General features: G+C 39.3%; 1 protein-coding gene across 1 annotated transcript in view; it reads left to right on the top strand.

Moving 5' to 3' along the window:
- The first annotated feature begins 4,366 nt into the window (after positions 1–4,366).
- DLEC1 (DLEC1 cilia and flagella associated protein) overlaps positions 4,367–20,922 on the top strand; it is a 39,680-nt gene continuing 23,124 nt past the window's right edge. The window contains exons 1-16 of the mRNA XM_049798476.1: positions 4,367–4,431; positions 4,923–5,063; positions 6,749–6,905; positions 7,432–7,542; positions 8,613–8,806; positions 9,070–9,290; positions 9,530–9,611; positions 10,006–10,093; positions 10,795–10,968; positions 11,741–11,877; positions 12,814–12,906; positions 14,099–14,189; positions 15,119–15,281; positions 17,043–17,235; positions 18,583–18,641; positions 19,188–19,362. Coding sequence (XP_049654433.1) covers positions 4,399–4,431; positions 4,923–5,063; positions 6,749–6,905; positions 7,432–7,542; positions 8,613–8,806; positions 9,070–9,290; positions 9,530–9,611; positions 10,006–10,093; positions 10,795–10,968; positions 11,741–11,877; positions 12,814–12,906; positions 14,099–14,189; positions 15,119–15,281; positions 17,043–17,235; positions 18,583–18,641; positions 19,188–19,362 — 2,112 coding nt within the window. The 5' untranslated portion in view covers positions 4,367–4,398. The remainder of the gene's footprint in view (positions 4,432–4,922; positions 5,064–6,748; positions 6,906–7,431; positions 7,543–8,612; positions 8,807–9,069; positions 9,291–9,529; positions 9,612–10,005; positions 10,094–10,794; positions 10,969–11,740; positions 11,878–12,813; positions 12,907–14,098; positions 14,190–15,118; positions 15,282–17,042; positions 17,236–18,582; positions 18,642–19,187; positions 19,363–20,922) is intronic.

The following is a 20,922-nucleotide window of genomic DNA, read 5'->3' as shown; positions in this document are numbered from 1 at the left end:
CAAGATCTGTAAGAAATGGGTAGTCCATAAACTAAATAGGACATTTGAAGAAAAAACCAACTTTGGCAGGACAAGGAAGCAGTGCAATGTGAGAAGCCAGCTTTCAGAAACTGAGCTGTTTGGCATTTTTCACCTGAAACTGAAAGGTTATTTCTCCGTTTTCCATGTCTGCAAATTTTACTTGGGTTTTAAAGTCAGACTGTGGATGCTGCTTTTAGTTCATCTTCAAGATACACATGGTAACATGCAAAGGAGACCTGCATTCCCGTGATGCCTGTTTGGCTGCACCTGCAATAATTACAGGATAATATATAGTTTTGCCAGTGTAGTGAATAAACACACTTCACCTAATACACTAGTAAAAGAATATGCTGGTTTGTGATGGAACTATTTTTACCTGCTCAGGCGTCTGATCAGAACAAACATTTAATACAATGTTTGTTTTTAAAGTCTTTCCTGAATACACGGAAACCTTAATAGGACCACTGGAGGGCAGCAACGTCAAAGTGAATCATTCATCAGCGTAGTTTTAGGAAAACTGTGAAAACCCAAACCCAAGGCGACGACCTAGGTAAAGAAATAGAAATAATTAGAAATAATTTTCTGCTACCCAGATGCAAATATGCAAACCAATGCAATTCCTCCGGTGCAAAAGATAGTACTGCAATATCATTTCATTTACTTTCCAGCATCTAAAGAATGCCACACGAAGCCTGCATGACTTGTCCTGTTTTCAGAAAATGCTAAAAACATCAAAACATATTTAGAGTCTTGATGCATTCTGAACTCTATGGATTTTTGGGGGTTTTTAAAAATCAATATATAAGCCAAGACTATTTTTAATATTTTTTAATAAACATATAGATATATTTGAATTATATTTACATTTGAGATACACAGAGATATATATTTCCAAATGCATCCATATTGTTGCATTCATATAATGGGGGTGGCACATTCAGCAGAATTTTTAACTTTGATTTTTGTTTTTAAGACTGTCCTAAATCAGTTTAGTGAGTCCTCCCTTTGTAAGGAAGCCCACTCACATTAGTGAAGATTTTGGTGTTGCCATGAAGATAAATGTATGAAATTTTCTGCAAACTGTTTTGATTTAGTGAAAGGATGCTATTATTAGTCCAATATTTACACATTTAAAGATACATGTTGGCAATAATTTAAGATTATAGTTAGTCAAACACAGCTGTCTGTTGCTTTAAAATATATAAAGAAATATACTAGCTGACTTACAGGCTCAGGTCATAACATCTATCTATACTTTTGATAAAATATGAACAAGGTAAATAAAACTGCTGTGGAGCTTACTATTTTTTGTAAAAAGCATAAGATACAGTTCCAGTCTGCAATGTAGCTCTTGAAACATCGCCTCTTACTCAGTATTTGAGCTCCCTGATTGCATTCAAATCACATCTGGCCATTCCATATACGAATACATTCTGTTACTGTCAGTCTTAGAAAGCTGACAAACAGAAAGAAGGAGCTGGGCTTGCCTTATCCATAGTGTCATTTGGTACCTGGAAGACTGAACAAACCACTCCCATGACTGTAAGGTGATTTTATTAGGTTACAACAGGAAGGACCTTTTCTGAACATGTTGCTACCAGAAAAAAACATGGGTTTGGACAACAGTTGATCTTTTAAGAGTCCTCATGGGATAACAAGGGATGTGTGGGGACCACCCGAGGACTGTGAACAAAATAAATATAGAAAAGCAATGTGATCCTGACAAGACACAGAGACAACTTTTAAGAGTCGAATAATCTGGACTTTAGCAGAATTTATGATTCCTCTAAGGTCTGTGACTTAGGCTACGCCTACCTTAGCAAGTAGCTTGGTGCACTAGGAGCAGAACTGCAGTGCAAAAAAATTGGTGCTTAGGAGACAATGTCCACTCTATAGGCATTTGGAGATGTTTTATTTCAGATTAGCTTTTGCTTGGTCCTGTACATTAAGAGTCCATTAGCTGACAGAGCACATGAGGTGAGCTCCTGGAGAGCTTAGCTTCAGATTAGTTTCCTCCAAGAGAAATGTTGTGCTCCACACACAAGCATACAAAGTGGGGCCCCAGGACTCTCTTCAGGTCCACACACCCAAACCAAATAAAAACGTCAGAATAAAATCCAACCTTATGTGATACAGAGGGGAGGTCTGGTAGAAGTCACAGATGGCAGTTAGAGAAAGTGTCTACATTTGGACAAGTTATACCTGTAAATGTAGGCTAAAGTTTCTGGTTTGCTTTTTTTTTTTTTACCATTTCCTACATGCATGAGTCTCTTCTCAGCCTTTGGAAGTTAAGTTTCTTAGAATGGTTATAAAGAAGATGTTATATATGCAAATTGTTCTTAATTTTTATAGTATTTATATGGAAATGTGAATACATATGTGAATTAAACAGCTTTACAGTGGGAACAGTGGCATTTATTTTTTAAGTTTATATGAGTAAATGATGATGGCATAAAAATGGAGATCTAATAAAAAATACTAGTGTCTCATGGGAAACAATTGTGTATAGCTCTGTACCACTGTTTAAGCCCTCCCTTCTGATCTTGCACGTGAACTACTGGGCAGATGGATCTCACCTTCACTTCCAGATTTCATGGTGGTTTTCTGAACTGCAGTTGGAAAAAAAAATCCAGCTTCTAAACCGAGATGAACTGCTTGGCAAGTTACTGAAAGACAGTAAAGATGAAAGTACAGAAAGTTTTTTCCACATTCAGTTTTCATACACATCTATATACTATTTTAAGCAAAAACATCTGCTTTACTGCCACTACTCTAAGGCTTTCTTAAAGGCTGGGAAAGAATTCTTTAAAAAAATGCCAGATTTTATTAACATTCCAGTTAGCAAACAGATGTTATAATCAATTGTAACAGCACATGGCAAGAAAAGTTGGAATTATGATATGAAAACGTGTCAAAATGTGGATGCTCCAACCTACTTCTAAAGGCAAGGACACCTACATGCCTGCACAGAAACAAAGCTGTAAACCTTTTCTATTGGAAAACACGGGTACCTGGTCCTACCCTTGTCAGATGTCAGTGATTTCTCTGAGTTGCCTTAACCTTCGGAACACGGTATTGCAGATTTGCTGAGCTTTCCCTTGGGCAACTTTCCCTTTATCACAGGGAAACTAAAAACACAGCAGTGCCTCCAAGTCTAATTTGGTGTCTTATTTCAAACGCAGATTTTGGTGAGCGGATGAACTAAAGCTTGTGACACCATGTAGTCACAAGCCCACGTGCCATGTGCCTACAAACACCAGTTTTTCAACGCTCCCCCAGGCCTTTTGCTTATCTGCTCATAGAACAACACCTGTTGGTGTATTAAAATTTTTTGCGATGGTTATTTTCCGTGAATTACCATCAGAGGGCAGTAACATCGCCCACATCCACTTCCAACCCCTGCGAACTGCCTTCAGAGTAACCCTGATGGAGCCCAATGACCCCAATAGCGATGGAGGAGCCCCAGGGCCCACAGTCTGGTTCCTTCACTCTGAGCAGGATGCAAGGGGGGGGGCGGAGAGAACGAAAAAAAGGAGGCAGGACAAACAGAAAATGCTACGCCAGGATGGTTTCTAAGGAAAATATCACCCGCTTCAGCAGGAGCAGGCGGCTGTTGTTAGCAACCGGCGTACACAGGCAGGGCGCTCCGGCAGGCAGAGGGGGAAGATGGATGGTTTCTGGGGCTGAGGATGAATTACCCCATCTTCCAGTCCTCGCAGCCCGGCTCCAGCCGCAGGGATGAGCCCTGCCTTTACGTGCTGTGTGTCGCAGCTGGGGGAGAAGGCGAGGATTCGTCTTCTTCCCTCAGCTGCCAAACTCGAGGCCTGCACCGGGGCCTGACAGCGGCGGAGGTGCAAGCCAGGCCTCCCGGATAGCCCAAATCTCCTCAAAAAGTTCCGAGTCAACATTTTATTTCGTTTCTTACTAATTCATACAGCGCCGCTGCTTTAAAAGAGCGCAAAAAGTACCTATTTTGACAGCGGCAGGGCAGAAACCGGGTAGCAGCCTCAGAGAGGCACGGGGTGGGGGGCCGCCCTCATCCCTTCAAGAGCGCTAGTACAATAACATGGCGGCGGGAAAGCGGCGAGGGGTTGTGTGAGGGGCGAGGGAGCCCGGGAGGTTGTGTGAGGGGCGAGGGAGCCTGGGAAGCGGTGTCATGGGGCTGCCCCCCTCGTCCCCCTCCGGAGTGGCCCCCGACAGAGCTCAGCCCCGTCTGCCTCCACTCCGCCCCCGGGCCGGTTCCCCCGCCCGGCGGCCTGGCCCTTCCCGCCCACACGGTCGCTCAGCAACGGCGGCGCGGCCGGAGGCCGAGGGGACGGCGGGAGGCCGAGGGAGCCGGGCCGGCCCGGGGAGAGCCCAGCGCCCGGCTTGGTGGCCATGGCTCAGCGGAGCCTCTGCCCCGGCACGCAGGTAACGCGGCGGGGCTGGGCCGCAGGGGCACACGCACCCCGCCATAAACAGCCTCACACACACGGACACACGCCTTGCACAAAGGCTGGCACACCCAGGCCTATACCCTGTACAGGGCTTGTTTCTCCCTCACACACACCCCACACACACACTCAAGGTAGCCCCATGCAGACACACTCCTCTGTAAACCACGACACACGCACACCCGGTGTGCGCACGCAGAACCCTGTCCGCCGCCATCACCTACACACCGTCTGTGTGCACGCATGGCCTTGTACACACGTGTACATACGTGCCGCCACACCTCAGTGTTCACGTGCGAACGCGTAGCATGTCCCCTTTCAGGGGCCTTCCCGGGTACCTTTCCCAGCCCTTTTCCCCCACTTTTTCCCTCCTCCATTTTCTAATTCCAGCCATTTGCATGCATCCAGGGATCTTTTCCGATCCTATCTCAGGCTTTAAGCACTAACATCCTGCTTTTCTTTCCTCAGGACATCTCCCACTTGCTGGCTAGCACTTTTGAGGACCTGTACACTAGAGATGTCTGCGGGGTGGACATGGAGACAAACTGGATCAAGTCCCGAGGAGGAGACAATGTTTATCATGAGAGTTTTACAAAGGAGCTACAGAAGGTACAAGTCGAAACCACGTCAGAGTTTGGAGCTCTGTTCAGCTTTCATTGCTACTTCATAATTTCTAGATCTTCCGTAAAATAAAATAAAAAGGCGAGGGGGGGAGGGGGATCCTAGAACTGCCATTTTAATGGAAATTTGCTTGAGCATGGTTTCCCACAGAACCTTTCATACAAGTTAATATTCACCACGTGCTCCTTCATGATATGCTCAGCTCTGGACGGCTTTTCAGACACAGAGTAAAACCAGTAGCCCTTTAAAATGCCTATTCTACGGGCTGACAACTTCACCTTGTAACTACCGGTTAGTGTACTAGACTTCCTATCTTGCAATAAAGTATTCTCATGTGCTGCATTTTGAAACCAGATGCTGCAAATATTATTTATATATGCTTACCTTAGTGGTGCACTATGACACATAATCCATTAATGGTTGCAACACTGTTTGGGAATCTTGGATGAAATCAACAGCAGAAATGCAAAATACTTTTATTAATCATTGCTCTGATAGCTATTGTCAGTGCATAAAAGTAGAGGCTATTGCTGGATGATTTGAGCAACAGGTATTTTTTCCATTTTGTGTCATCATGCCCTCTCAAAGGTTATCAGAGCTGAAAAATCTGAAGTGTTCTTCTTCTGAGTCATTTATGAATATATTGGTGGACACAGTATGTTCTGAATAATAAACATGAATACTTACTCCCTAAATGGACTGCTTGGATAAGATTCATTTCAACTGACAGTACATGTTTGTTACATGTATGTTACAGCTGAACTAGTGACTCTTTGTATCATCAGGGAAAAAAAAAGAAAAGAAAAAAGAAAAGAAAAGAAATGAAAAAAACAAACAGGCACTTTTAGGGCACAGTCCATCTGATCTATTTTAGGTATCAACTTTGGCATGGGGTGGAGTTGTATCCTGGATTCCAGTGACAGTGGAGGGATCCCAAAATGAGCAGGAGAGGAAGAAGCATCTCATTTTAGCGGAGATGCATCCTATCCTTTCTATTAAAAAAAAAAAAGTAAATAAAATTATTTAATTCTATTAAATGAGCCAAAAGGTTAGACCTTGTTATGTAAAAGTTCTACAGAAAGCTCAGTTAGGCTACAGATGCTCTTGACACCAATGTCTATCAGTTTATCTTGGTGTTGGTCTTGTATGTCTCTGTGCCTCTGCTATATTCTCTCTTTAATTTACATTGATGCCTCTTTGAGGCAGGATTTTTCTTTTTGGGTTATGCTTGCAAAGCACTTACCACATTGGGCAGAGTGATCAAAAATATATTAGGACGAGTGAAATATCACTATTGGGATATTTTGGAGTTTTAGAATCCTTCTTAGTAACTAGAAGGGAACATTCCCTTAAAATTTATTCCAACACTTATAGGCAAAATACAATGCAGTAGTTATGGTCCCACAGAAGGTAAAAGACAGGCATTTCTGTTGTCCTGGGAGGCTCTCCTCATCTTTCACACATTTTTCTTGGGTAGTGCTTCTTACCCAGCGTAAGTTAAATGATAGGAATGATGGTGGTTTAGCAGGCCAGTTTATGCTTGTAAAGTAACAGTGTTTTACCAAGCTATGTCTATTTACCTCTCAAAAGCAAGTAGAAAACATTTATCTGTAAGGAGATCTTAACAGCTCAAATTACACTCACTTCTCTACATTCACACATGCCTGTGACAGCTTCTTGCTGAGTATAAGTGCCGACTGACAGAAGCTGACATAGTAGAAGAGAACATCATTCAGGCGCAGAATCGAGCAAAAGCTGAAGAAGAAAGGGCCCTAAATGTGCTGAAGGCAGATGCGGGGAAAGATTTCGACAAAATGGGATTGCCACCAGGTGAGGATTCTGGAAGTACTGTCTTTCCCCAGTACATGCTTATGGTACCTGGAGACCAATGCAAGATTTGTCTAAATCACTGGTAGGACTGACACTAGGCTCAGTGAGCTTTTGGTTTGGCTTTACATCAACAGAGTAACTTTGAAGGATTTTGTGCAGAGATTTGAGTAACATCTGTTTAACACTGTAAGAAACTAAACAACCAGATCATTTTCAAGGTACTAAATTTGTGATTAGTGATTTACCACCTAACTTTATTACAAGCATACATACCTTGATGTATAGCAGCAACAAACAGAGATTAAATGTTTCTCTGATGGCTGCATAGCTGGGCCTGAACTGAATATAGAATTGTGGAAATGCACATCCGAGTCTTGGGATTAAAATACCAGACTGTTTCTCTATCCAAAAATGTTACCTGACAGTGATGAGTTATAAAGACAACACTACTTTGGATTGATCAAGATAGTGTATCTTCAGGGGCTAAGCTTTTTGTTTGTTTGTTTGTTTTGTTTTACCATTGCAGTGGCATCCTCTTTTAGATGGATTGTGGATAATGAACTTCTCAGAAAAAATCATTTAACCTGCCCTGATGATTACATCACTGATAAATTACCTGTTACTAGAGCACCAAAAGGTAACTTTTAAAGCAGAGAATAATTTAGACTTTTTAGAACACTCTGTAAGAATTGAAGCTTTGGAGGACGTAGCAGATCTGATTATATTTTTATAGTTTTCTGCCAAAGCAGAAGAGACTCTAGTATTACAAGCATAAAATTCCACTACAGGGACATTGTCAAAATAAAGTTGAGAAATTAAAAATTATTGAGTTTAAATGTACTTAAGTATGAAATTTAATGGTGGTTGCGCATTTGTTTCCATCTGACACAAAAACTGTATTAATTGCGACTGCCTCTATTCAATTTCATTAGCACAAAGCTGCAACTACATCTTGTCTACAGAGAATGGAAGTGGTTACATTAAAGTAAAAACTATTTTCAGGGAAATAAAAGTGTATTCTTTATTTTGGGTTTAAAATATTCCAGTTCTGGAAATATATCAGTTTAATTTGCAAATGAAGATCAGTAAGAAAAATTTTTTGGGCAATGTCAAGACTTCTTTACTTCTTTTACTCATGTGTGAGCCAAGATGAAAGGTTTTAGTATCACTGAAATGAAATTTTTTAGTCAAGTCAAAACAAACATTTCAGACTAATCAACTTAGTCACAAATTCCAAGATTTGGGATTTTTTTTCCATTGTAATTCCAAACAAAACTAAAAATCTAACATCTTAGAGTTTCCTCTGAGGTCACAATTTTGTTGTCTAACTATAGGAACGTGGAACTAGATGGTACATCCAGTTTATGTCAATTTTCTGATTGTTATAAGTCCATCATATAGATTTTTTTGTAAACTGAACAGGGCATTCTGAGTCCCACTCACTTGTAAGATTAACTTAGCTTTCTCAGAGTAATATAACCTTCTTTGTATATAGCTTGTTTAATTAATATTTTTAAAAGCTTTCTTATTAAAGCACTAGGCTTCATTTGTGCAAAATAAACTATAAATGTAAATTCAATTCTAGAGGATTTAAAGTATATTTTTACCATCAACAGGACTAAAATAAATTCATATGCCTATGCTTAGAATAAATGCTTATAATTTCTGTTTTTCTCTCATAGAAATAAAATTTTCTTTGAATTGCAGGAAAATCAGAACCTGGCTACATCAAAGAGACATTTAGTTTTAAACAGCATGTTTCTAAAGGCTCGCGGGACCAGATGCCTGCAGAGGTTGCACACCTACAGACAATATCTGGTAGTCTGTCAAATGTGTCTTTGTGCACATTAACTCTGCCTTCAACTCCAGACTCTAGCCACCAGACTAAAAAGACAAGTAAGGTACATTTTATAGATTTATTTATTTTAGTGTATCGGCACTGTAGGGCCTATTGCTGTTCCTGTAACAAAGGGTGAATATCAATGCATTGTTGATTTGGTTTCAGTACTTATTTTATTTGATCTGTTAAGAAAAGAGAAATACAATATTTCTATATGAATTTTCAGTGCTGTATAGCTTTAATTAGACATGTACAGATACCTTTTTCATCATCTTCAAAATTTCTGTGTTTAATTTTGGACCATGATCTCTTTGTTTTTCAAAGAAAACTAGTGCCTCACAGAAGCTAGCCTGGAAAGACACTAAGTGCAAAGCAGAGGGAGAAAGTGAGTGTGCTTACCTTGCCAAACTTGAGAAAAAGCAGAATTACTTGAAGAACCCCCGCTTCTTCCCACCAAATGCTCTTCATGGAGGCAAATCTCTTGTCATTTCTCAAGAAAAGGTGGCACAAACTATAGCCAGAAGAAAAGCAGAAGATAATAAAGGGTATGCAGTATATACAGTTTCTCGATTCTGAACTGGAGCACACAGAGAGCTCCACTATAGAATTACTGTGGATTTACATGTAGATATTTTGAGCTAAATGTCTGTATAGTCTCTTAGGAAACAAAGTATGTCTGTATGACATTTTGGTTTTGCTAAAGGAAACATTTCGCCATTTCTCATTTTATCAGTATTTAAAGAACTAGGCAGTAAGATAATGTCTCCCTTTTTTTATCTTTCAGTGACACCTCATTCGTTCCTGTGTTTCTTGCCAAACCACCTACTGTTTTGTTTTCTGATTATGAAGTTGGCCAGGTTTATGAGGTGGGAGCTTACTTATTTGTAGAGAGTTAATTCTACCACTGAGGAGCATTATGTCCTGCCGTGATCTACATATTTCATCCAATCTTTTGGCTTTCTGCAGTTTATCAAAAGTCTGAGTTTCTTCATTATATTGAATTAATGACCCTTTACCTTCCTTGAAGATACTCTTTCACACGTGCCACTGACACACTGACCAGTGAAAACTAGAAGGGACCCTTCTCAGTCTCTGCTTCATTTTGGTAGTATCTTATTCAGCCTTTATTGAATAAACTGAGATTTTTAGGTTGGTTGTGATGATAAATTAGTTACTACTAGCAGAGTACTAGGGAACTGCAAACATTATAATGAGTGATGATAAATACAATGGAGTATTTTATTTTCTTTTTGAATGAAGATGACTATAGAGCTGCAGAACATCACTTCAACATGTCATCACGTAAGACTTATCCCCCCCTCTACTCCAGCATTTGCCATTGGGCCAGGTAAGGGTTCTTTTTACTGCCTTTAAGATGTTAACACCTGAGAGATCTAATTCATCTGCTTGAACAAACATTTTTCAGAGACGTTATGTTTGGTTCTGCTATCTGTAGTGCTCAGTTTGTTAGAAACTAAAGGTTGAATTATGTCTCTAGGACCTTTCACATGCAACTCATAAGCAGATTCAAATGTTCTAATGAGGAATTTAGGAAGACTAACTAACATTAAACTGAAGTTAGAATGAAATGTATTGATGGAATACCTAGATTCAGTCTTATCCAAAATTCTTCTAGGAACAGACGTAGTTTCCACTGAAATCATTAGGGGAGAGGGCAAGAAATAACATAGTTCAGTTGTAGCATATTTAGAAATGTAGATGCCCCCATGTAAGCCTTGTTGTCTTGTGACAGAAGAAAACTCGGTAAAATTTTTTAGCTTTATCCTCACTCTGTTTTCTGTAGTTATGAGAAGTGTATTTCAGACCAAAAAATCTTCTTTGAGTTCAGTGGAAGATATGCATATACACAGATTACACTGGCAAGCCTTTTGTAGTCATTCATTTTTATCAGCTTGACTTAGGCAATAAATGAGGAGAATTTACAGGCATCTTTCCAGAGGGAGATGCGATCATAAATATATATTCCAACTTTGGGAGGTTTTAATGTTTTTTTAATTCCCTGCATTTTTTATTTTTTTTTTTCCCAAGGAAAATTTCCAGGAAAGGGAGGAATGATTGCTCCTGGGATGACATGCCAGTATACGGTCCAATTTGTTCCTGAATATCTAGGAGATTATGAAGATTGTATATTAGTGGAGACCCAAGTATCAGAACCTCTTCTGATCCCGATCCAAGCTAAAAGACCACCTCCAGTGTTAACATGTCAGTAATGTCCAATTCTTAAGTTTCTCTAAAGTTAAGTGGACTTGCATTTTTTTTTCATTTGTCTCCAATTTTATGTCACAGACCAAATGTGGACAAACTTGGCAGTGCAGTTTCTACACTTTGATAGCTACCTAATCTCCACTCATAATAGATTTATTAGTTATTAAAATGTAATCCTGTCAAATTTTTCCTCATTTGTTCTTGCCACATCAAGCTCATTTTTTTTCACTGTATTAGAGAAGTGAGCAGGAGCTACTTTTCTAGGTTTGTGTCTTGTCGATTCCTGAACTCCTAACTGTAATTAATAATCCTAAACATTAAGGAATTATGATTTAGTTATAAATATTTGATGCTGTTAATTAATATTCATGGAATGTTACATTAATTATATATGGATATGACATATCTGCAGGCTATCTAGCCTCAACTGTAACAACCAGGATTACTTTTGCAGAAACTTACTTTGATTTTTTGTAAATTCACCTTTCCTGTTACTGAGCTTTTTTAAAAATCGTCTTACTTTTTGTTATCATTCAATAGAGTCTTTAAGTAGGAAGCACCATTAAAATGTAAGATGAATGTAGAAATATGCACCTCATACTGTTTAACTTTCAAATGGAAAGAATTTGAGGGTTTTTAGGATTGCAGCACCTAGCATATTCACATGCAGTAATGTTGTCTGTAAAGAGTTATTTAAGAAGCAGCTGGCTTTGCCAGCTGTTACCCTCCACTGTCTGTGTAGTCTGATTTTCTGTGTTACTCATTGCAGTGCCTCGCATTATAGACTGTGGTTCCTGCCTTGTTGGAGGAATAAAAGTAACGATGATTTTGTGCAGAAATGACGGAATTAGCACTGGGAAGTTCTGTATAATGCCAAAGAAAGCCTGGCCACCTCCTAATTTCAGGGTGAGTGATTGGAAGGGAAATACTGGACATGGTATGGTGTAGGTGCCCTGACATGAAGGCCTTTTGAGCTAGTCATGGTATATTAGCACAGAAGTCATAAGGCCTTGCTGGAGACATCTGTATTGTGCCATTCGCTCAGGGATTCACATTTATCCTTGAGACCAATCTCCCTGGATGTCCGTACCTTCTGCTTGTGCTCTGGCTTGCCTCTGGAAGAAGTTGTCTTGCTTAGAGGTGAGGTAAACTCAGGCATAGATCAGGGAAAGTGCAACTGGCTTGAACTTTAACCTTAGACCTTAGCAAATAGAAATGCAATCAGTTCTAGCATTACTTGAGCTAATTTCCTCCCCCTCCCCACCGAAGATATCACTTACTGACCTTGCTGCACCTGTAGACCCTAGCAGTCCACTCCAGTACTGCTCTGTCTTTAGCTTTCCATCATAAACCATGGTCTAAGTAAAATGGATAAAGAATATAAGATGTGACTTGTAGACTGGCATTTTACGTGCTGGAGAAATGGCTGATGGGATAGCTGATGTGCCAGGTTGTCCCTCCTGAAATGTTTTACAGTTCCAACCCAAAGTGCATCATAGGCATGGAGAAACAAGACAGATCTCCTATGCTCAGGCATAGCTTTTCTTCTGTGAACACAAATATTAGGGCTTCTGACACTATCATTTGTCTTTGGAGACAGCACTTTCCCTCCTGATTTCACCAAGGTAATTATAAAGTGTGGAGCATTTCTTCTAATTAAGCCATATACATGCCACTTACTTTTGAGAAGTGTGAAAAAACATTACAGAAAGGGGTAAAACAGTGATGTTGTATACTGCCTGTTTTAGGTAACCCTGTATTTTAAAAACAACGACCTGATCAATTTAATTTATTAATCTTTCTTTTTTCTTCTCTTTTTTCTTTTTTTTTTTAACACCTTAGTCTGTTGCCACTGTAGGTTTTGTAATACAAGATCCTTTTGGGATCCATCCCGCTGTTTTTGAGCTAGCTCCAGGGCAGAGCACAACAGTAGAGGTTAGTACCAACTGCTATAGAAAGTATTTGTACTTCACCAAATACATTAGCAAGCGAGATCATTGTAGAAGTTCTTGGCTGGACCTTGCAAATACGGGTTTGTGTGAGCAAAAATGCTCAAATCCTTTTGTGCATTTATGCTGGAAGAATTGCAATTGTGAGTCTTACTGGAGAGTCTTTCATTGCAGCTTCAAAGACTTGCTTAGCCACTCAGAGACCAGTCAGATTTTCCCCACACAAAGAATCCTGTTAGAGAAAACAGGAATCTGAGAACACCGGAGTGCTTATTTCACTCCAGCTAGGGCATCAAGTCCAAGAAACTTTTCCTTTCTGAGCTTCCTTGGAAAAAGGAACATTTTTGGCAAAAAATTCTTTCATTGTAGAGCACCAGGTACAAATCCTTCACTTATGCTGTACTCCTTCCTGAAAAAGATTCTGCAGTAGGTATGCATTACTGGTTGCCACCACTGCTTTGTCTGATGTGGACCACATTTTATTATAGCATCACTATGGAGAGAGGAAGAGTGATGTAGATAGTATGGCTACCCTCCAGCTCTTTATTTTACCAGTGCCTGCTGGCTGTTAATAATAGAAATGGGTCAGGCAGGTGTGGATAAAGGAGAAACATTTCTCCTCCTTTCTGTCTCCCCAGGTGCATTGCATCAGCAGGGCCAGGCACATGTGGGAGAGAAAAAGAGGAGACGGATTTAGCATGGGTTGGGTTTGCAGGTGGTAATGGATAATAGGTAGAAGAACCATGGTGCACATTACACAGCCAAGGGTTTTGGCCCCTGAACATTTTTTGTTGAGGTGGAGCTCAGGGCACACAGCAGCTGCCCTGCTCACACTGTTGTAGCTTGGCAGGCAGCCGTGGTGTTGCTCAGTAAGTGACTGAGGGCAGATATGATTCCGAGGGTGCAATTCATACAACTAACCCAGTAGACTGCCCACATCTCCAGTGACTATAAAGGCAGCCTCTGGTGACCATCCAGATACACACATATAAGTTTAGTAACCCAGAAAACACCTGTTTCTTTCTGGTTTCTATTAAGGGAATATGACACTGTCTGTTTTTTGCAAATATAAGATTTAATTCCTGATCACTAGAACTGTGAACATTTATAAATTGAAGTTTATTGCTTCCTGGAGAGAAATCAGTTACAGACATTGCTATTTCACTTCTCTCTTTCAGGTAGTGTTTTTCCCTTCTGTTCCAGAAGTCTCACAGCAAACATACACCATTGTTTGTGACAATTGCCAAGTCAATGATGTTACAGTCACAGGTTTGTTTCTAAAACCTTTCAGAGATCACATTTCTAACTCTGTACATATTCAGATAATGTTGAGTGGTGGTTGATGGCTTGAAGTGATGGTAACATTTTATGTCACTGGATTAAGCAGATACTTTGTCCCCTGATGGTATTAAATGCTAAGCATTTATTATTATTATTATTACTGCTCCATCCCAATGCATGAAATACATGGGATTCAGAAAACACTGAGCTCTTAACCCACTGTAGCCAAAAGTCCAAATGTAAAATGTTGCCAAGTAGCAGAAAAAAAATTTGTCAGGTGCAATTGGTTTCTTAGACTTTTATATCAATAAGATAACATGACAAACTATAAAACATCAGCTTTAGCAGGGCAGAAATACATTTGGGTGTGAAGCAGATTATGGGGCAAGTCTTGGATTAGGGTATTCAGGAGAGATAGGCAGTCTTTGGATTAGCTAATGAAACCAGTTGAAATTCTTGTAAATGTTAGTGCTTGTAATTGTGAATGCTATAACATTAGGCTTGACTTCTAGTCTATTTAATCACTTTATTACAGGTACTTCCTTTGGAAATTTTTTAATAGTGCATTTGGTGCTTATTTTTATTTCAATATACTGCTCAAAACATCTGGAAGCCACATTATCAACAATTGCAAACACCCTGCTCACTTCAGTGAAACAATGCTAATGTAAGTGAGCTGAGGTTGTGGCCCTGGAATCCAAATTTGTTAAATTCATGAAGAGAAGATCTCTACTGACATATATTGGTACATGGAGAACATCAGGAAAATATTGTACAGTTAACACATTGGAGTTCTGAAACTTGAGGAAACACCAGAAATAATCAGTAATGGCCATTGTTGGCATTTGCTGTTAATGAGTAACGTGAACAATGTTAACAGCCAGATGGTAAACAGTAATACCTCTTATTTCTTCAAGGTGTGGGACAGCTGATAGCTCTGGAGCTTTTGTTCGTCACAGGTGGAGAAAGCAAACATGAATGCGGTGAAGTTACTGATGTAACAGCACAGCATCTCATACGATTTGACCCCCAAAACCCACATGCCACCGAGGAGAAGAAATTGGTTATAAGAAACTCTACGTATGTAGCTACTATTAATAGAGTAATGATCTGCAGTCTGAACATGCTGGTAGGGATCTCACTTGTGATACCATTCTCTCAAGCTGGAGTAACCTTCATGCACCTGATAAAATCTGTGCAGAAGCCTTGGTTCTTTTTGCTCCATTGTTTAGTAATTAAGGTTCAGGGATATGCTTGTGAGAGCAGGAACATTATACATAGATCACACGTTACAGCAACCAGTAGCCATACCATTTGGTTCATACACTGCCAAAGTCAATATATTTGCTTCAGTATAGCTAAATCTACAACTCCAAAAGATTCATAAATACGGATGGTTGCAGGAAATATTTTACAGGATCAGCCAGGTGAGATTTATCTAACTTTACACATCTACAGTGTATACTTGTGCAACTGAGCTAAGCATCCTATCCTCTTTTCCTTTCCTAGTGCAGGGAAATAGATACTTCTAAGGATGCAATTCTGACTGTAGATATCTCCCATAGGACAAGACATAACACATCCTGGACACCACTGGATCTCCACTGATTAAAATGGGAGCCCAATGTAACTAACTCGTATTAAAATTTTCATATGATTTCTACTATTGAGTCCTAATAGATTTAAATATAAACTCTATTTGAAGTCAAGGAATATGTCCCTATGTACAATTACGTTGTACTGAAACTAGCGGCATCCTGATTTTGCTTAAAATCAGTTGGGCAATAATGGAAGTACACTAATGTGCATGATTGCAGTGGTTAGAGGCTGCAGACCATCAAAGCAGTGAGGAGGTCAGTGCTGGTTTTAGAAACATTAATGTAAATTGCTACTTGCTACAGTGAATTTCTGGAAGTTTATTTTGTGGCCTGGAAACCACACATGCATAATGCCAGAACAGAATGCTGTTTGGGTGAAGAAAGTGTGATTCAGTGAATGGAATACTGTAAACTGATGAAGGATGTGACTATGCCAATTTCCATATTTTCTTTGTGCTATAATCGTGACAGCAGTCCCTGCACGTCTGGTGTCAGTATTTGTATGAAACAAAGCTAAACAGGCTGAGACTGAACTCCACAGAAGCAGGAAAGAGAAAACTTTACTGCTATAGAAAGTAATATGTGTTCAGATTTGTCATTGATACTCACTTTCAAATTCCAGCGTCCTTCTTCCCCTTATTGAGGCAAAGGTTTTGAGGTCAGCAAGGTTTTAAAACCCATGAAGACATTCCATGGAATACGATTCTGCTGAAGCAAACTAGTTAAGCAACATTTTCTGGATTACAAAGAGTATTGCAGAGCCATTGCTATAATCTTAGCTGGAGCCACTGTGTTTGTTGACATGTTAAAGACCACATCTTGCACTTGGATTAAATTCAGAATGTTATGTAGATCATCATCAGCAGTGATCCAATGCAAACATACTGATACCAGCAGGAATGGTCGTGTTGATCTCAGATTCTTGAAAGAATAGTAGAGTTTCCTGAAAGTTACATTACATTACAAGTTAAATAAGGCAAGAAAGTGTTAATATATCTTACATGTTTATATAATTTACTTCCATGTATTAGCATTTTCTTTGTACAATTTATATACTCTGACTCTGTGCTACCTCACCAGCTTTGTAGCTCACAAAGACTGCTAAGTCTAACCCCTGTAATTTTTAAAGAGAGAAATTCCCTACATGGAAAAAGGAACTGAATATTTTCTTCCAATGTTTTACACAAAAAAATCTGATTTTTTTTAATCATAGTTTTTTTGTTGTTTATTGATCTCTTTGCAGCCATGTAGAACTTCCTTTCTACTGGCAGATAATAAAGCCTAATTTGAAACCATCAATACCAGAAGAAACTGCAGACTTTATGAAGCTCAAATACAATCGAGACACAGAGTCAGCCTTCTCCCTAAATCCTGAGCAGGGAGTTTTGCTTCCTGATGCAGATCATGAGTTTATTCTCACTTACACTCCACAGGAGGTATGGCTTGTGATTCCTTCCTATCTACAAACTCCAGCTGTGTATTTTTATGCAAGTCATAAAGTTCTTGTTGTGCAGCTTTCTAAATTAAATTTAATTAGCTGGTACTATGCTCTGATAAACAGTGTTCAATATGTAGAAAGTTACTAAAAGAAAACATGTTTTGACTGCAAAATATGAGACAGTTTCTGATCTCATGTCATTTTTGGTACCAACTGGACACAATTAATATTACACTGAAACTATGGACACATCCTCATAGCTGCAGCTGTGCTGGCTGCTAAAGTTACTACCCTTCCCACAGTACCAGCTCCTTCACAATCTCCTGACCCTGACCCTTCCCCTTCTGCTGAGTTGAGCTGCTTTGGGGATGTAACCCATACCTACTGCAACCTAAAGAAGTTTGGTTAGCAAACAGTTATTATTTAAACTGTTTCCAGCTGTAGCTTTTTTGGGCTGAAATGGCTCCTATGAACAGCTATGTGGTAAATTAAGGGGATAGTAGTAGCCTTTGGCAGAGAAATCATGGTATGCAGCTGTGGGTATGTAGAGGGGTGCAATGATGCTTGAATGCAGCTGTACCAGTGACTGTTGTCCTAGTTTCTGCTCCCCTGTCTGTGTAAATAAGGAGCATGAGCTCACTGTATTTAAAGAAACTCAATCCAAAGTAAGCCCAGCAGTGGGAATATCCCATGCTGTGGTGATTGACAGACATAGGAATACCTCAAATAAGTATGGAAGAAAAACTAACTGGGTTTTTTAAAGTCTCTAATTAGTTAATAGAAAAAGATATTGAATTAACAGGTACACTTAAATTAATATCTCTTTACAAACAAATTAATCTTTTGTAAAGCCCTTCAGATTTAAGGCCTGCTTTTGTGTTTCCTCTTTTTCCCCTCATTAGAATATAGAAGACATCCTCTTTTCCCATGATGGAGAAGTAGTGTTTCTTACTCAAAATCAGATTGATGGTCAATTAAGCTAAATACCCTGGAGCTGTTAGGAGAAACTTTAGGTTAGTACAGCAGTACTGAGCTTAATTTGGGGAGCCTTTGCAGATGCTTGTGTGTAGTATGCAATATACTAGGGAAATAATAACAGGCATGTCAAAAATGAGTATTTTTCTTGGAACTGTACACCATGAGATCAGAATCTGGCTTAATATTTTGCAGTCAAATATGTTTTCTTTTAGTAAATCTAGAGTTTGAATATTGTTTATCGGAGCTTACTTAGTACTCAGATGATGATCATTCATCCTTTAAATATAAACTACTTTTTCATCTTTTTTTAATCCTCAACATAACTGATTACTTGACATTAAAATGCTCTCCTTCTTCATCTGTGTAGCTGAAGAGTTATCACAATGTGATTCAGATGGTACTGAGGGACATTCCAGAATCACATTGGTAAGCTGAGAAACAGTATTTCCTGGTAAGATGTGTAGCCATGTTTAGCAATGCTATTACATTGAGTTACTGGGGTTCTTCATCTTTCTGGTGATGATGGACTGACAATTATAAACGATTTTATCTGCACAGCTAATTGTGGTACAAAGAGTGTCTCTGTGATCTTCCCTCATGTCTGAACATATGCCTTAGCCCTAGCTAGGGTTGCACCTCTCTTGGAAAAAGATAATACTGTCATTTTGTCTGTTCATTTTCCAGGCTTCCTGCTGAGATTTCCAGCAGGTTTTCCTGTTATTACTGTTTGTCACAGCAGTCTATGACTGACTTACTTGTTCATGAGCAGATTGGGACAACTAGAGTACATTAAAGAACTACTGTAATTTTTCCCGTTTTTAATTGTCCCCAGCCTGAGCTAACTGCATACCTGCAGTCTGTACTTGAGAAACTGTTGATGATTTTCAGTTTTGGTCTGGCAATTAAAAGATGGAATCCAGTTTAAACACCAGTTTAAGATACTTAATAATTCTGCCATATTTCCTCCCAAAGTTTGGTAAAAGAGGGAATGCTTCAAAACATCCCAGAATACAAAGCAGAGGATGTAATAGCACTGGAAATAGAAGTTAAAGGATCAACAGAACCATTTCATCTTCTTCTGGAACCATATGCCATTATCATCCCTGGAGAAAGCTTTATTGGTGTAAATGTCAGGAAAACATTTAAGGTTTGTTTGCTTTTGAATTCGTTGCTATCATGTGCTTTGTGTCACTAGTTGTCATAGGTGTTATTAGAAGATATCAGACAATCCATGTTATTTTAGTTTTTCTTAAATATTTTTAAAGGAGGCCGTGACTCCAGGGGGGTCTGTACTGAAATCCTCTAGCAAGCCTCCTTAGCCCTACACTTCAGGCAGCAAGCTTCATTCTCTTTTCATCTCGCAAGTTTTATACCACAAAGTTTTACCCTTCTAAATGTTTTTTTGGGTCACTAACCTGTTGCTTATCACTTTGTCACTCCTGTAGTGTTAAAGTTTTCCAGTTGGGAGGAATAGCCAATGGATGATTAAATTACTTCGTAACAGAGGCGCTGTTTATGCAAAGGACTACAGCAAGCACAGAAGAGCAATAGAAGTAACATGTGCTGCAGCTTACTAGACCTTATTCTTTCCTGCATGTTCTGAATGTTTCTGTTTGACCATTATGGGACAGACTGCTGCTACGATTGTGCACTCAGCATCCTCATCTCTATAGATCAGGATCCTTTTAATCTTAGACTCACTTGGGAAAAACTGGCCTGTTAGCAAGAGCCAGGCAGGAATACATTTCCCAGTTAATGATCTTCCCATTTTTCTTAAAGATACTGCTAATCAGGTTTAGTTTTATGCTTTCTCTTCCTACAAGTTCTTTTTCAATTTAAGACAGCCATTTCATATTTTCCTGTAATCCAGTATAGCTACATGTGTGGTATAGGTAATTAAGTGACTTACTGATAATATAATGACATTCCTCGCAGTTTCCAATTGTTTTTTTAGTCTTAAAAAGGTAAGAATTTGAACTGTACTCAGAGATAATTATGCTTCAGAGAACAAAGTTATTTGCTGTAATTAAGAAATAATGTCTGAATAGATCTGAAGAGCAGGCCAAAGATTTCAAGAGCTTATATCATCTCCCTCACAAACAAATCCTTTGCCAAAAAAAGGCTGCTTTCAAAAGAGAGATTTGAAGTTTAAATTTAGAAGGTCTGTTACATTTTTGAAAAATGGAGAAAAAGTTTAAAAGGCTTCAAATATGATAATGTTCTTGGAAAGAAGGGTTAATGGATTTTCTTCAAGTTTCAGAAAACACCTTCACCTGTGTGAAGGTAGCCACTGTGTTAAATATAGTGCTTATATAATCTGAATATAGTGCTTTCAGCATAGATCTCCACATCTGAGCTACCTGGGCTAAGCTTTCCTTATACTCCTTGGAGACCTCGTTGGCAGTATCCAGGGGGTGATTAATCTCATCCTATAGGCTAAAAGAGGTTGGAGGAATTGCTCCCAGCACTCTCTAGTTGGCTTTATTTTCAGTAAAGAGAATCCTAGGAGATGAGGTCAGATGTAGCTCATGCATCTATTTTGCAGACACCTGAAATCCAGTCAGGTGATTCCTACTTCTTCTTGTCCTTGTTTTACATCACAGAGGAGAAAGGAAAGGGAGGATGCAGCGTCATGATGAAAACAAGAGTAGTTAGTGCACGGCACTGGGTTAGTACTATTCAAGTTGGAGGTTAGATGAAGTTCTAT

This window comes from Accipiter gentilis, chromosome 4 (genome assembly GCF_929443795.1).
Source record: "Accipiter gentilis chromosome 4, bAccGen1.1, whole genome shotgun sequence".
Classification (NCBI taxonomy): domain Eukaryota; kingdom Metazoa; phylum Chordata; class Aves; order Accipitriformes; family Accipitridae; genus Astur; species Astur gentilis.
This window is presented reverse-complemented; position numbering and strand designations above follow the sequence as displayed.